Source organism: Fistularia commersonii, chromosome 32 (genome assembly GCF_037954325.1).
Source record: "Fistularia commersonii isolate RoL2024-O1a breed Wild chromosome 32, RoL_Fcom_v1.0, whole genome shotgun sequence".
Classification (NCBI taxonomy): Eukaryota; Metazoa; Chordata; class Actinopteri; order Syngnathiformes; family Fistulariidae; genus Fistularia; species Fistularia commersonii.
In genome coordinates this window covers 6388711-6403463 of record NC_141315.1, presented here as the reverse complement: position 1 = coordinate 6403463, position 14753 = coordinate 6388711, and the positions used below count along the sequence as shown (strand labels likewise).

At 41.6% G+C, this 14753-nt stretch overlaps 1 protein-coding gene across 2 annotated transcripts; it reads right to left on the bottom strand.

Annotated features, from left to right (window-relative positions):
• Nucleotides 1-9137: 9137 nt before the first annotated feature.
• epas1a (endothelial PAS domain protein 1a) lies at nt 9138-14626 on the bottom strand. Of its 2 annotated transcripts, XM_086139525.1 has the most exons (9): nt 14441-14626; nt 13624-13790; nt 12751-12986; nt 12575-12659; nt 12377-12477; nt 12139-12296; nt 10593-10699; nt 10160-10328; nt 9138-9636 (listed from the first exon to the last, which is right to left on the bottom strand). In XM_086139525.1, the coding sequence occupies exons 1-9, from the start codon at nt 14464-14466 to the stop codon at nt 9573-9575; spliced, it is 1113 nt and encodes a 370-aa protein (XP_085995651.1). In that variant the 5' UTR covers nt 14467-14626; the 3' UTR covers nt 9138-9572. The 2 variants fall into 2 exon arrangements, with proteins under 2 accessions (XP_085995651.1, XP_085995650.1); XM_086139524.1 differs by lacking the exon at nt 14441-14626 and having other exon boundaries at nt 13624-14061.
• Nucleotides 14627-14753: the final 127 nt, after the last annotated feature.

The window sequence follows — 14753 nt, the reverse complement described above, 5'->3', positions numbered from 1 at the left end:
GCTGCTTCTGCAACTAAAAACAATTTTCCCCAGAAGACCAATCAAACAATTCTGATTCAAATTCTGAACTGCTGTGGTGACCTCCATACAGATCAACTGACCAAGTCCGCCACACATTCACACTCTTGTGATGCGTAAATTCCCACATCTCTTACTAATCTGTGCCATTATCAGCTTTGGAATTCAAACAAACCATTGAATGGTATTGATCTTCTCTACTTAAAGCCATTGTCTTGATATCTATATTAGTGGTGAAAAAAGCAGTTATATCGATGTTCAATTTTTGTCCGTATTGCTCATGACACGGCATGGCATTAATCAATGCACAATACATACAAAAGTGAAATATATTCAGTTATGCTCACTTTTCCCCTCCATCCTCGTATCAGGTTTTTCCATGCAGTCTAGGCACAGTCTCCTGATGTTTCCCGAGTAAACATTCATCCGAGCAATAGAGGGGAGTTTGCTCACTGATAACAGGAAATCAATTATGTCTGTCCACAATCTCTTTGTTGCTTCTTCTTTTATTGCCCTTAATTGTGTCACACATTACTCTCTGCAAAGCAGGGAGTAATGCAGTGCCATTTGATCCAAAAATCTATAGCTAAAGCTTTTTGCCACAGACACAGCGTAACATAAGCAAGCTCTGACAGGACTGATGCTTGAGCAGTCTGTATTGGTGCGGCTATCGAAGTCAGTGTGCATCATTGAGAAGCAGGTTATTTGAACGGAGAAGTGCTTGAAAGCTTTGGCATTTCAGAGATAGATGGACTACAGCAGAGAGTTTGATCTATGACAACAGCCACATTTATTCAGCTTTTATGCTCTCTAAAGAAGCCTTTAAAAGCACTGCACACAGACAGGGCCAGCTCACTCATACATGAGAGAGGTGCAAGATAACGGTTGACAAAGCACGGACCATGAAAACATTTGGCAGATTTTTCACAGTGGAATTTGATATTTGAACATCTTATCAGTGGTGCTGCAAATGACTAGAAAGCCATACTTTACGCTTAAAGTACAGCTGACGGGTGGGAACTTCAAGTGGGGGTCAAGCCGGGCTATCACATAGTATTAATCAGGCCAAGATAAATATTAAGGACTACATTGGAGCACCAGCAGTCAAACAGTAAATGAATCAAATCAAATAAAACGTGAGATAAAATCAACACTACAAAGGTCAAATACGACTCAGGACCGATGCCAAGTAATATCGATTGTAAAAAGTGTCATTTGTGAGGAGGCGTTTGAAAATTGTCTCCCCAATTAATTTGTGCTCTTTCTCTTAAAGTTTTGGAAATGGATGGATTAAATAGGAAAACAACATAATATGCTAGAAAAACAATGGGTCCACTATTTTCAGGGCTCAATTAGTCAAAATGATATACAGACATTGTTTTGAAGAAACAATGGGGGACTATTTTCTTTTGAGACATTTTGTTTCCTGAAAATTTGTTCGCGAAACTGCTTTATATGAGGTCCGCTTTATTTGGATGACCATTGGTTTGTTTATATATATATATATATATATATATATATATATTTTTTTTATTTTTTTTTTTGCTCTTATTTGTGCAATCTAGGCATTTTTGCAGCGTTTAATAAATTTAAAAAAATTAATATATATATATATATATATATATATATATATATATATATATATATATATATATATATATATATAACAACAGCAACATCTTAGTGGATGAAAAGTGCCATCATTTAGCACTTGAATCTTTGTGTGTTCATGCATTTACACAAATATACATTGTAATTAACTGTCGCTTTCATGCTCTTTACTATGTAATGTCATTAAGCACTTGCTATATTTTAAATGGGGATGATTTTGTAAGCTGTGAAAAACGCTTGGCAGCTGTGATGCCACGTCTTCTTACACATTTATGGGTCATTGCCGCTAGTGCGGCTCTTATACAGGACTACACAAAAATGCAGGTTTGCAGAGAACAGACAGGAACAGTCCTGCTGAGCTAGTCTGAACGAAGGCCCTTAACCGGACCAACACCTATGGACTCTGCACGGGAGATAAGATTAGATCATCCCCTCGGGGCGCTGGTACAAATACACATTCGTGTTCTTGCGCCCGCAGCTCAAAGACATGACCGGTTCATGCAGATATAGCGCTGGTTTGGTCGGTCAGGTTTTACATGTAAGCGATCTGATCACCCGCATGACGGCGTGATGTCAATCAGCAGAGGCAGCGTTCCTCATCTAAAGGTGACACATTGCCAAAGTGACGTTTCATCACCAGCGCCATAAAAGTTTTACTTATCTCCTCGGTTGTAGCGCTGCCTTACATCTTTATTGACTCTGTAAAAGGTGATATCTTGTCAGAGCACTCAGATGAAACCCAACAAATGTCCTTCCGCGGGCCGGACGGAGATGGATAGAAGCGGGTGTTGTATCTGAATGCATGCTTGCTCTGACTGTTCTTCTGCAAAGATAGGATAAAGATAAAAATGATAATCTTTTGCATGTAGAAAACATCAGTGTCTCCTCCCAGTTGGAGAGACTGAAGTACGTACTTGACTTTTAAGACATCTGTCTTAACTGTACATTTAGTAATATTACAAGGAGGATGGCCTGATAGCATTTGACTGTTTTCTCAATTTCTCCTAACCTTGCAAGGTCAAAGAGACGTTGAATATTATTATCATTAGTTCATTGATGTGTCCTATGAAACATTGCGTTCACGTGAACGGCACGGACGTCACTGTGACCTTCGTCTTGGACTGTCGTCCTCAAAACAGTTCACTCCACGGTCCAAGTTGATGTTCTCTGCCTGATCCCGAGAAATTCCCTGAAGATATTCCAGAGAAATCTCTTTCCCCAGAATAGGACAGATACAAGTTCACAGTGACTTTGCCCTTCAGCTAACATAACATACAGATTCTTCTTGATCGCAAGATGTTGAAAGCACCTCCCTCAAAGTGCTCATCGACTTCAAGCGAAGGTTTTGACCTTTTACCTCGGAAAACTTTTAATGTTCATCCTTGGGTTAAAGCGGATGTTCAGAATTCCTCCCTCACGAATGGTGGAATCATCAGATTTTGACAAATGGGTCCTTGAGCGAGCCATAACTGGACTGTCAAGACTGAAAGGATTAAAAAACCGTCACCCCTAAACAGAACACAGTTTGTGATGCATATTTGTCTCTTTTAATTCCTTTCTCAAAATATTTTTATGCAGAACCGGGTTCTTAAAAGAAACATGAGTCGACCACTGTCAAACCCAACACTATGTTTTTCGTTGATTGTTGTCAATTTTGAAAGTCCGGTATATTTGTCCGATATCGTGCCTTCCAAAACACGCTTCATTTTCATTGCTTTTCAAATTCACGCATGGGCAATTTGGACAGGTGAGGAGTGCACGTCCGTTCTCCAGCGGCCAAGTTTAGAAAGAATACTTTGAACCGTGAACTCCGTTCCAGAGAACAAGTCCTATCTTCCCCTTTTCTATTCCTTTATCTCGATGGACCTTTACACCGATGGGGGAATTAATAATTAAATAACATCTACTCAACAAACTCGTAGTTGGTTCGCTTTGATCAAAATGACTTTGGGATATTGTCGACGGCATCTTTTGTTTATCCGGCCTCTCTCTGCATCTCCTCTCCGCCACCCCGCACTGTCACACACTGATTTATCACGGTTGCGTTTCAAAGGGTGAACGCCGTCGTTTCATTGGCCGATAGCCCGACAACGCCCACCCAACCGCGGGGGGTGTGAGTTAAGGGAGCCGGGGAGGGGGTGACTTAAACAAGCGGCTGTTCAGTTCACAGCGGTCACATGGTGCGTCCACTGGAAAATTCAGGAGGGTTCAAACGGAACAAACAGCGACCCCAACCTCCATTGCGCGAGGAACACGGCGACGGCTCGGAGTCCGCCCGTGATTTCTCCGGCTTCGAGAGTGGAACCATAACTATTTAAACTTCCTCCATTAAACGCCGTCCCCCCGTCTCCTCTGCACCGACAGTGTCGGAGCAGCGGAACAGAACACGCACGAGGCAATGCAGGCTTCCAAAACAACAACTTTGACCAAGGGTCACCTTGAACACCGGGACGGATTGAAAATGAAAAAAAAAGCAGTGTAGCCGACTACATACCGATCCGGTGAAAAGCTTTCCTGAGAAGTGCTTTCATGGTTGAAATAACGGGATAAAAAGATCAGTCATAACAATCATCATCTGTTCTTTCCCGGCACAGTGGGACAGAGCCAAGAGGCTGCCTTGGACTCGGGGTCGTGCGAGGATACAATTTCCAAAAATTGAGCGTCTTCATCGAGATAATTCATATCGGGCCGACACATATTTTGTTCTCCTCGTCGTTTGTGAATGAACACCGAGCCGGGAGGAAAAATTTATGTCCATTCTGAATCTCTGTTACAACCTGACCCGAGAAAACATCTTACCAATGTATGAAATCTGACTCGTGTTATTGCAGAAAACACTAACTCACTCTGATACTGTTTGATCTGAATCCAGGCCACCTCTCTGAATATTACCATCATCATCTTCTTCATCGTCTCCAAACATGTCAGACTTTACCAAAATAAGGGTTCTGCAAACTTATACTGTCCCTTATCAGTAACTGTAATGTCAAATGACAATAAACTTTAACCTACAGCTCTAAACCAGGCCACAAAGATCATGACAATTTCATTATAGAGTAAAATACAAGATGGACAATAACATGAATATAAATAAAATTGAAAAATGTTGAATCAGAAGAGATGAGATATGACTTTTCCCTTTTACTATTTATTTCAATTGGCTTTTAGCGATATTCAACGTAATTGTTCAATTTTTGGTGAACCAGCCGTCTGTCTACAGCACCCCCCCCACACACACACACACACATACACACACACTCTCACAAACAAACACACTGCTTTAAAGTATGAGCACGGAATCTCTCACGGCTATGTACAGATTATCATGACAACCCTCGGCTTCAAGTTAATCTACTGAAAGCCACGACTTGAAAAAAATTCAGATCAAATGTTTTAATGTAAAAAAGTATAATATGTATATATATATATATATATATTTTTTTTTTTTATACATTAAAGCAGAAATGCTGAGAGTTTTCTGGATGTTCTTGTCCTGCACAGACTTGACACGCTTTAGTTCACTGACTGAAGACAAACACTAGATGGAGCAAGAATCTTTTCACACAGTTGTCTTGCTGCATTAAGGTGACACTGAGAATACAAATCCACTGGATTCCACAGCTTCCACGCAGTCGGGACCTTCCTGCGCCTCACAGCAACATTTTGTTCCATATAAAAAATAGTTACACAGAAGAGATCGGGTTGTTTAAAAAAATGGATATGAAAGACCTCCGAGCTCTGGCACCTTCAGGAAATCCTATTTTCTGTTTTATAGTTTGTCCATTACGCTGACCGGTTTATGTAGAATAGAACTGGAAGTGTCGTCCAGGATCACGTTACCCTCAAAAAAATTCAAAATGAACCATATTGCGCCATTCCAGCCAGGTACATTTGTTGTTGGCTCACCTTGTTTGTGGCTCAGAGGCGTTTCATTCATTTGTTCACTATAATACTGATTATCCTAAAGAAATACCACCCTTATATAGAGACCTTCAAGCAATCACCCTTTCATTCACACACATAATTTAGGCTCCGTTGGAGGAAACTAGGGAACTCTGAGGAAACCCGGGCAGAAACGGAGAGAACATGGAGACTTCGTGCAGAAAGGAATCCAACCAGGGACCTTTTTGCTGCAAGGTGGCACCTAATCACTGGCCGTCCTCAATCAGAGGAAGATCCTTATTTTAGCTTCTTCTTTTCCTTTTGGTCTCTCCCTTCAGGGTTTGCCACAGTGAATCAACCCCCTCCGTCTGTATCTTCTTCTCTCACACCAACTAACTTCATCTCCTGTTTCACTCCATCCACAAATCTTCTCTTTGGTCTTCCTCGCAGTTCCAACCCCAGCGTCCATCTACCAGTATCTTCACTATCCCTCCTCTGAATTTGACCGAACTGGCTTCTCTCCGAAACATCTAACATGCGCTGTCCCACTGATGGACTCATTCCTGATCCTATCCATCCTTTTTAACCCTAAAGAGAACCTCAACATCTTCATGTCTGCTGCCTCCAGTCTTCTCCTCGATGCCACTGTCCCCAAACCATACGGCATCGCTGGTCTCACCACTGTCTTGCCCACCTTTCCTTTCATTCCAGTTGATACTCCTTTATCTCATAGTACCCCTGACACTTTTCTCCACCTGTTCCAACCTGCTTGAACCCGTTTCTTCACCTCTTTTCCACGCCCTCCACTGCTCTGGACTGTTGAACCTAAGTACTTAAAATCCTCCACTTCCTTGATCTCCACTCCCTGTAGTCTCATTGTTCCACCCGGGTTCCTCTCATTCACACATATATATTCTGTCTTGCTGCAACTAACCTTCATCCCTCTCCTTTCCAGAGCATATCTCCACCTCTAGATTTTCCTCCAACCGTTCCCTTCTCTCGCTACAGATCACAACATCATCTGCAAACATCATGGTCCATGGGGATTCCTGTCTGACCTCACCACCACTGCAAACGAGAACAGGCTCCGAGCTGATCCCTGACGAAGTCTCACCTCCACCATGAACTTCTCTATTACACCCACAACACACGTCACCACTGTGTCCCAGCCAGCATACATGTCCTGCACCAGTCTAGCATACTTCTCTGCAACTCCAGACTTCCTCATGCAATACCAGGTTTCTTATCTCAGTACCCTGTCATACACTTTTTCTAGATCTACAAAAGTGCAATGCAGCGCCCCCTGACCTTCTCTGTACTTCTCTATTAGCGTCCTCACAATAAATACAGCATCTGTAGTACTCCTTCTAGGAAGGAAGCCATACTGCTGCTCACAAATGCTGACTTCTGCTCTCAGTCTAGTTTCCACTACTCGTTCCCTCAACTTCAATGTATGGCTCATCAACTTCATCCCTCTATAGTTGTTGCAATTCTGCACATTTCATTCTTAAAAACAAGCGCCATCACACTTGTTCTCCATTCTTCAGGCATCTTCTCACTCTCTAAGATCCTGTTAAATAATCTAACCTGACACTCTACTGCCACCTTATCTTCCTTGTCACTGGTGTCATCCTACAAACCACCATCCTATGCTGTCTGGCGACACTCTCCCCTCCCAACTACTTTGCAGTCACTGATCTCTTTCAGGTTACCTCGTCTATACAAGATGTAGTCTACCTGCGTGCTCCTCCCTCCCCTCTTATAAGTCACCCTATGTTCCTGTCTTTTCTGGAACAAGTTATTCTCTACAACCATTTCTATCCTTTTTGCAAAGTCTACCACCATCTGTCCCTCTGTGTTCCTATCCTGGATACAAAACCTGCCCGTCACTTCTTCATCCCCTCTATTGCCGACACCAACATGTCCATTGAAGTCTGCACCAATGACCACTCTCTCATCTCTGGGGATATTCTGCATCACTTCATCTAACTCAGTCCAGAACTTCTTCTTCTCCTCAAATTCACATCCCATCTGCGGGGCATTGCTACTAACAACATTGAGCATCACACCTTCAATTTCCAATTTCAGACTCATAAATCTATCTGACATTCTTTTCACCTCCTGATCATCCCCAACAAATTCCTCCTTCAAGATAATTCTACTCCATTTCTTTTCTTGTCAATACCATAATAGTACAACTTCAAACCTGCTCCAAAGCTTCTGGCCTTGCTGCTTCTCTACCTGGACTCCTGGACACACAGTATATCCACCGTCCTTCTCTGCATCGTGCCAACCAACTCTTTTTCCGACATGCCTTCCTCCTCTCTTTCTTCGACCCACAGTCGACCAATTTCCACCGGTAGGTTATTGAATAGAGGTTCAAAAAAAGTCTGCACACCAAAAGTGCTCCAAAAATAAAGATAATTTATTTTACATATAATAAAGAAAACCTATACTCGCATGAATTTTGAGCAAACCTAGGCTCCTCCTCAGATGGCAGTGCTTATACACATATTTCTGGGCCGTATTTGAAGAAAACCCTATTTTCGCTCGAAAAATCATGCGAAGATAGGTTTTCTGTACTATAAATAGTATATATAATCTTTATTTTTTGAGCACTTTTGGTGTGTGGATTTTTTTTCAAACCTCTATTCAGTTGACTTTTTTGATCCAGCACCCATCCCTAACTGGGAGGCGGATATGTGTGTTTTTCTTTTTCTAACCCTGTAGGTTATTGCCACCAGTGGCGCTCATTGTTAACCCGCGTCTCAGTAAGACATTCGTAGGCATACAAGCATATTTTGATATGGTACGAGTTCTACGTCAGCGGCTCTTCCAGAGTGTCTCAGAGAGACGCTGGCTTGAGCCCCCTTTAGGCTGTATTGCAGTTCTTAATGTCACAAATATCACTTTAATATATTTGTGCTGCATTTAGTTGTGAAAAAATTGGGGTCGGCTACAGCCAGGCAAGTTCTGCTGCCGCTGCTTTTGTTATTGATGTTGTTGTTGTTTATCCCACTTTAAGATAAATGCTTATGCTGCTGTAATAAAGACAGTGAGACACAACGGATTGTGTAACGTCGGGGAAATTTGAAATTGCAAAATAAAGACCGGGGAATTTCAAGATAGATGCAAGAGTGAAGGATGTTGCTGTGGGGACAAACTGATTTCATGTGGATGTCTGAAAGCGGCTCATCAGAACAGTACAGGTCCACACACTCACACTGGTGTGTGTGTGTGTGAGTTATTATGATATTATTAATATTATATTATGATATCTGAGGAGATGTGGACCGAATGGACAACGATTTCCAGGCAGCTGTCTGTGCGGGCTAGACAAGATTTTCCATTCATACCCGTGTCGTATTTTACATTCATCATCAATGATGTTTGCCGTTTTAATCACTGATCTGTGTGTGTGTGACCGTGTGTGTGTGCGTGCGCGTGCACGTGTGGCTGAGAGGTAAAAAGTTGAAAAGTTTCTCACGAGAACATCTCCATCAACTGTTTCTGTTCAGGAAGCTGTGGTTTTGACTTGCGTTGTCTCACATCTCCTCATCAGCACAATCCATATCGCGATATACCGTTTGTGTGCGTGTGTGTGTCTGTGTGTGTGTGTGTGTGTGTGAGCGTGTTTGTCTGGAGGTGTACCTTCCATTCGGTCTGTGCTTGACAACCCGATGCGCCTTCACGTGTCAGCTGACCCAGTAGGAAACCTCCAAGGAAGTCAGGTCGAGCCCAGAGAGGTCAGGAAAAAGTCAAACGGCCCGCTTTCGTCAACAAATTTCAGTTCTCACTACCCCCAGCCAAGCTGTCAGCCGCAGTCAAAACCATCTTTCAGTTTTGTTCTTGCTTCTGAATTTAATCAGTCTCTTCCCGAGTAGCTGTGACTTGCAGAAAGAGAAAAAATAAAGAAGAAAAAAAAAAAAAACAGACTGGAAATTCCAGGCAGTCGGTGACAGCGATGAGGGTGATACAAATCACAAATATTGCCGGAGAGGATTGCTGTTTGTTTTTTTAATTCTCTTTGCATTTTGTTGATGGTTCTTCACACTCGGGTCTCAGTTTATGAATCTGCGGACAGTCTGCACCGAAGACATCATTCTGGAGGCCTCCTCCACGCCGCTGTGACACACGTACGCACAAAGGAATAAGCCATTTAAATACGCCATTAAAGTTTACAATCAAATGAAAAGAAACGTTTAAGAGAAATTCAAATGTCGTGAGTTCCTCAATTAATGTGTCTTTGATTAAAATCTCCTTGAATATAAATCACTAGAAGAAGTACAAGAAGAAATCACAAAGCATCTTGCAGTTAGAGAAATCGGAATTTTGGTTACGTAATTGTGTTACTGTTATACACACACACACACACAAACCTGAGAACATAGGTAACAGAAATAACACCGCAGTCAATTCAAATATTTTTACCTGCTTTGTTTAAAAGTTATTGAAACTATGTGTATCTCAACATAATAATAATAATGACAATAATAATGATTATTGTTATAATAATAATGCAACCAATGCTAAAGAGGCTTGGAGTTGGCGTTTGACATGAGACAAAATTGGCATTTGGGTTATGGAATGGAAGTTATTTTTGTAGCTTTATACAAACACACACACACACACATACACACACACACACCTGAGAACATAGGTAACAGAGATGATGCAGTGTGACTGGTGGGTCCTCGGCCTTGACCTGGAGGGCCGGCCAACAGGGACGACCGAACAGTGGCTCTCCACCCAGACGTAGCCTCCCCCCCACACCAAGAGCCTGTACTGGCCACTGACCGACTGACCCTTCACACACACTGCAGAGAGACGTGAAAAGTGATACTAGACCGGTGTGCACGTGGGTTTCCCCGCTTGTGCATGTGTGTCGGGAGTTAGCCGAAGACAAACTAAATGCAACGGCTTTGAATGCTTGATAGCTGATACACATATATAACACATACCAGTACTTGTTGTGCAGACTGTGGGAGGATTTGAATATATCGCCACCATCAGTGCGTGTATGTGTGTGTGTGTGTGTGTGTGTGTGTGTGTGTGAGGGTTTGCGATACCACACTACTCACAGTTTAGGTGATTTCTGGTCAGACGATCTATATCCAGTGTGTAACAGAAATCGTAGATAGAACGTCCCAGTAGTTCATCATGGCTGTAACCTAAAAGGGCCATCACTCTGCCAAACACACACACACAAAAAAAACACACAAACACAGACACACACACACACTATTGTCAGTGACATTTATCATTGAATATGTATTTCCAAGCCCCACACTCTAATGTTATGAGTCTACTGAGAGCTTCCCTTGTTTGACCTCATAATGACCCCAAATGTGAAATCACATCAGGGTTGTCTCACACAAACACACACATATACACACATACACACACGCTCAAATGCTAAAGTTTGCAAACCTCAAATTCACCACAAGAAAGTGAAAATGAAGTTGTATGGTTCTGGTGCCTGAGTGTTGTTAACTGACAAGATCTTGAAAAAAATGATGATTGTGGTTTCCCAATGTTACTTTTTATTTCCATCGAAATACATACTTGGGTCAGGGTAATGTCAATTCGTTAAATTTTGTTATGACTTTTTCACATGTAATATACATTTACTACATATGTAATAAATCAGTGTATCCTAAATAACTTTTATCACAGTTCCTGTGGATTCTATGCTGTGAAAATAATAAATAAAAAGTTGCCAATTAGTTGCTAAACAAATCCCCACCGTTTTCAAAATGATGAGGCAAACACCATGAGAACGTTGACAGTGAGATATCAGCATTAAATCACTGGAAAACTATAGAGAAATTACTTGAAAATCAGAAAAAAGGAATGCAATTCTGCTGAGAAAACAATCCAGGAATTTCAGATGATAAAAATGTCATAATTTGGAAAAATCAAAATCTTTGTGATACATTTACGGGTTTACATAAATATATATGTATATGTATACACACATATTTAAACGTGTATATATATATACATATATATATATACAACCACACGCACACGCACACACACACACACACAGACAGACACACACACACACATATATATATTACACATATTTTTGGATGGTTTGATATATATTTTGTTGAAATATACAAACGTATTTATGTACAGGACTGTCTCAGAAAATTAGAATACTGTGATAAAGTTCTTTATCTTCAGTAATGCAATAAAAAAAACAAAAATTACTTATTCATGATATTCTAATATTTTGAGACAGGATTTTTGAGTTTTCTTAAGATGAAAGCCATATTCAGCAATATTAAAATAATGAAAGGCTTGCAATATTTCACTTGATTTGTAATGAATCCAGGATGTATGATATTTTTGTTTTTTTAATAGCATTACAGAAGATAAAGAACCTTATCACAATATTCTAATTTTCTGAGACAGTCCTGTATACCTGTATTAGTGTGTGTGTGTGTGTATACATGTATAAGTGTATGTCCGTGTGTGTTTGTGTGTGTATGTATATAAACAAAAAAGATGGTTGAAAAAACCTTAAAAGCATGAAGCAATACCACAGCGATATGGTGTGTGTGTGTGTGTGTGTGTGTGTGTGTGTGTGTGTGTGTGTGTACAGTGTTGTCAGATCACCTGGGGTCACAGTATGTGAACCTCATGTCCATGCTGTGCTGGCTGCTGAAGGTGTGTGCGCTGGGGGAAAAGTGTGAGAGCGGGAGAGGCTGGCAGGTCAGCAGGAGGTAGGGAAACTGAGACGAGGCGGAGCACACCTTGGCTCGACAGTGCAGGACCTGAAACAGCAGAGAACGGCCTGAAATCACCCGAGGAAAAGAAAAAAAATCGTGGGGAATTCGCACAATCTCCAACCGACCTTCCATGTAGCGGATTTGAAATTGACGTTCCTTCCTCTGTGTGTCAAAGCACTTTTAACCCTGATCACAAATTCCCTTTTGGCAGCACACTGAATATCAGCTGGGGGGAAAAATAAAAAAGCAGTTTGATGCCGCGTTTGGATTAACCTGTCAACAGACAGAACAGTGAGTTACCTGACACAGATGCACACACACACCTTCTGTTACACACAAGTAATATCTGATTTCTTCGTGGTCATTCGGGTGGGCAAGTTCCAAAATATTGTGTCCCATCAACTCAACCTGTCATAAAAAAAAAAAAAAATGTATGAAAAACAGGTTATATGTATGTCCAGATGCCTACATTATAATTTTGGAGTGTGTGTGTTTGTACCTGACTCAGGCCCAGGTACATGCTAACATTGTGTGACAGGAACACAATCTCTCCCTTGGTTGACAAGACCATCACGAATGCTTCCAGGGTCCTCAGGTACATGTTTGCCAACTCCTCCGCGTCATCCTTCCATCCATCCCATTCCCTTCGCTCCAAATACGCGCTGTTCTCGTCTGTCTTCGTCGCTCGTTCGTATTTCAACGAATGATTGGCGTTCGCTTTTGTCCTGGCATTTCCTAAAAAAAAATGTTTTTAAAAAAGTGGTAGGAGTTGCTGTCAGCGGCACATTTGTCAAAAATTTGCAGAGGAGAGCTATGCTTTTTATCACGGGCGGAACAACATTCTGCGGATTTTGTATTTTCACGCACGACCGGTCGTAATCTGTGATAAATCTGTTTTTAACTTGCTCTGTCTGTTTGGATGTGAGTAATTTTCAGGTGCGTCTTATGTGGAAACCACTTCCTGTGTCAACATCATCACTCCCCTCTTTTGTGAAGATATCAGTTTTCACTTGTTAAAGATTTTGTGCCTTTTTTTTTTTTTTTTTTGTAAAAAAGGCTGCAATCACTTCCATACTTGAAATTCATAATTTTGAAATTCATAGTAACTCACAGAAACAAAAAGTCTTTATGGGACTTTTTTTTTTTTTTTTTTTTTTTTTTTTTTTTTTTTTTTTTTTTCAAAAATGAATCCATACAATTTCTTAACACTTGCCATCGTTCATCTATTCTTTACTTCTCAAAATGCAACTGAAAAGTCTATAAATACATAATTTACTGCAATATACTAATAGGCTACGCATGGATGGGGTGTGTGGTCACAATGGGTTGCTTAAGGCCGACAAACACCTCGTGCGCGCGTGGGGTTCACAACCTTTGAGCAAGGCGTGCATGCGAAGGTAGCTCAGGGTGAGGCGAATGACGGAGGGCTTGTCCAGGTGAGCCTGGACGGAGGGTTGGACCGGCAGGAGACGGGACAATTCCCCGAACACGTCAGATTCCGATCGGCGTCTCTTTTTCGCCGCCTCCCTGCTGATCGCCCTGCGAGGGAGTCGGGACAGAACAGCATGTGAAAAGACAAACATTATCGTCCTTAATGAAGATGCAAAAAATTACAGTAAAGGGAAACAACTTGCACGGGATGCACAAACTTCACTTAACGGAGCTCAAGACCTTCGGGGGGAAATGATCACTTTTCATCAAATCTGAAATACTTTCAAGACCATGATCTGAGATGCGCATCCACAATATGAAAAAAATATGATCTCTTTTCCCAATACTTTATAAATCCATGAAATACATGTCTTCGATTGTTGCCGTTGTCTCTATATTTTGCTGTCATCCTTTTTTTTCATCCCTACTTTAATTTTTCCCTTTTGAGAATTTGTCACTCACTTTGAATACCGCCATTAATTAAAAAAAGGTGATGCGCATCGATCGAACCCGATATGTTATTCAGCCGGACAAATTGATCGAGGTCAAAAGTTCAAAGTGGAGCGAGCCACTTTTTTCGCACTTTTTTCAACTGAGTAATGTTCTCCAACACCACAAGCGGCGGGAATAAGAGAAGGCGGTGTGGTTGATAAAAAGAATAGTTTAAATCGCCGGGTAAATTCCTTTTCAGGGATTTTAAGGAACGTTTCTGCTGATGTAAAAACCATCTTTGGGCATTAAACAAAGAGCACCTTTACCTTCTTTTCTCTTTGTCGCCTGTCATTGCGTACGACAGATGACTCTATCCTGGGTCGCGGCGGATGCTGGTTCACATGAAGAGGGACGGAGGCTGCAGGAGTTCACAGATCCTGTAATGGTGAAGTCACACCATTATAGGGAGTCCGATTAATCAGAGGCAATATCTGACTTATTCTCCCCGCGGCTCATAAGCAACCTCTTCGAGCGCTTCACCTATGGGGCCCTTTGGAAGCCGAGCGCGCTGATAGGGCGGCAAGGCAAGAAAAGAGTCTCCCTCCAACCCCCGCCCGCCCCTTCTCCTCCCCTTCCTCT

Bases quoted from the DNA above. Each gene is read 5' to 3' on its own strand.
- epas1a (XM_086139524.1), bottom strand. From the start codon at position 13,834: ATGTTTGTCTTTTCACATGCTGTTCTGTCCCGACTCCCTCGCAGGGCG. The intron at 10,700-12,138 runs GTGATCTGACAA...TGTGTTTGGCAG, and splicing joins TTCACATACTGTGACCCCAG to AGTGATGGCCCTTTTAGGTT. The intron at 9,637-10,159 runs GTGTGTGTGTGT...CGTGTGTCACAG, and splicing joins TCTGTTACCTATGTTCTCAG to CGGCGTGGAGGAGGCCTCCA.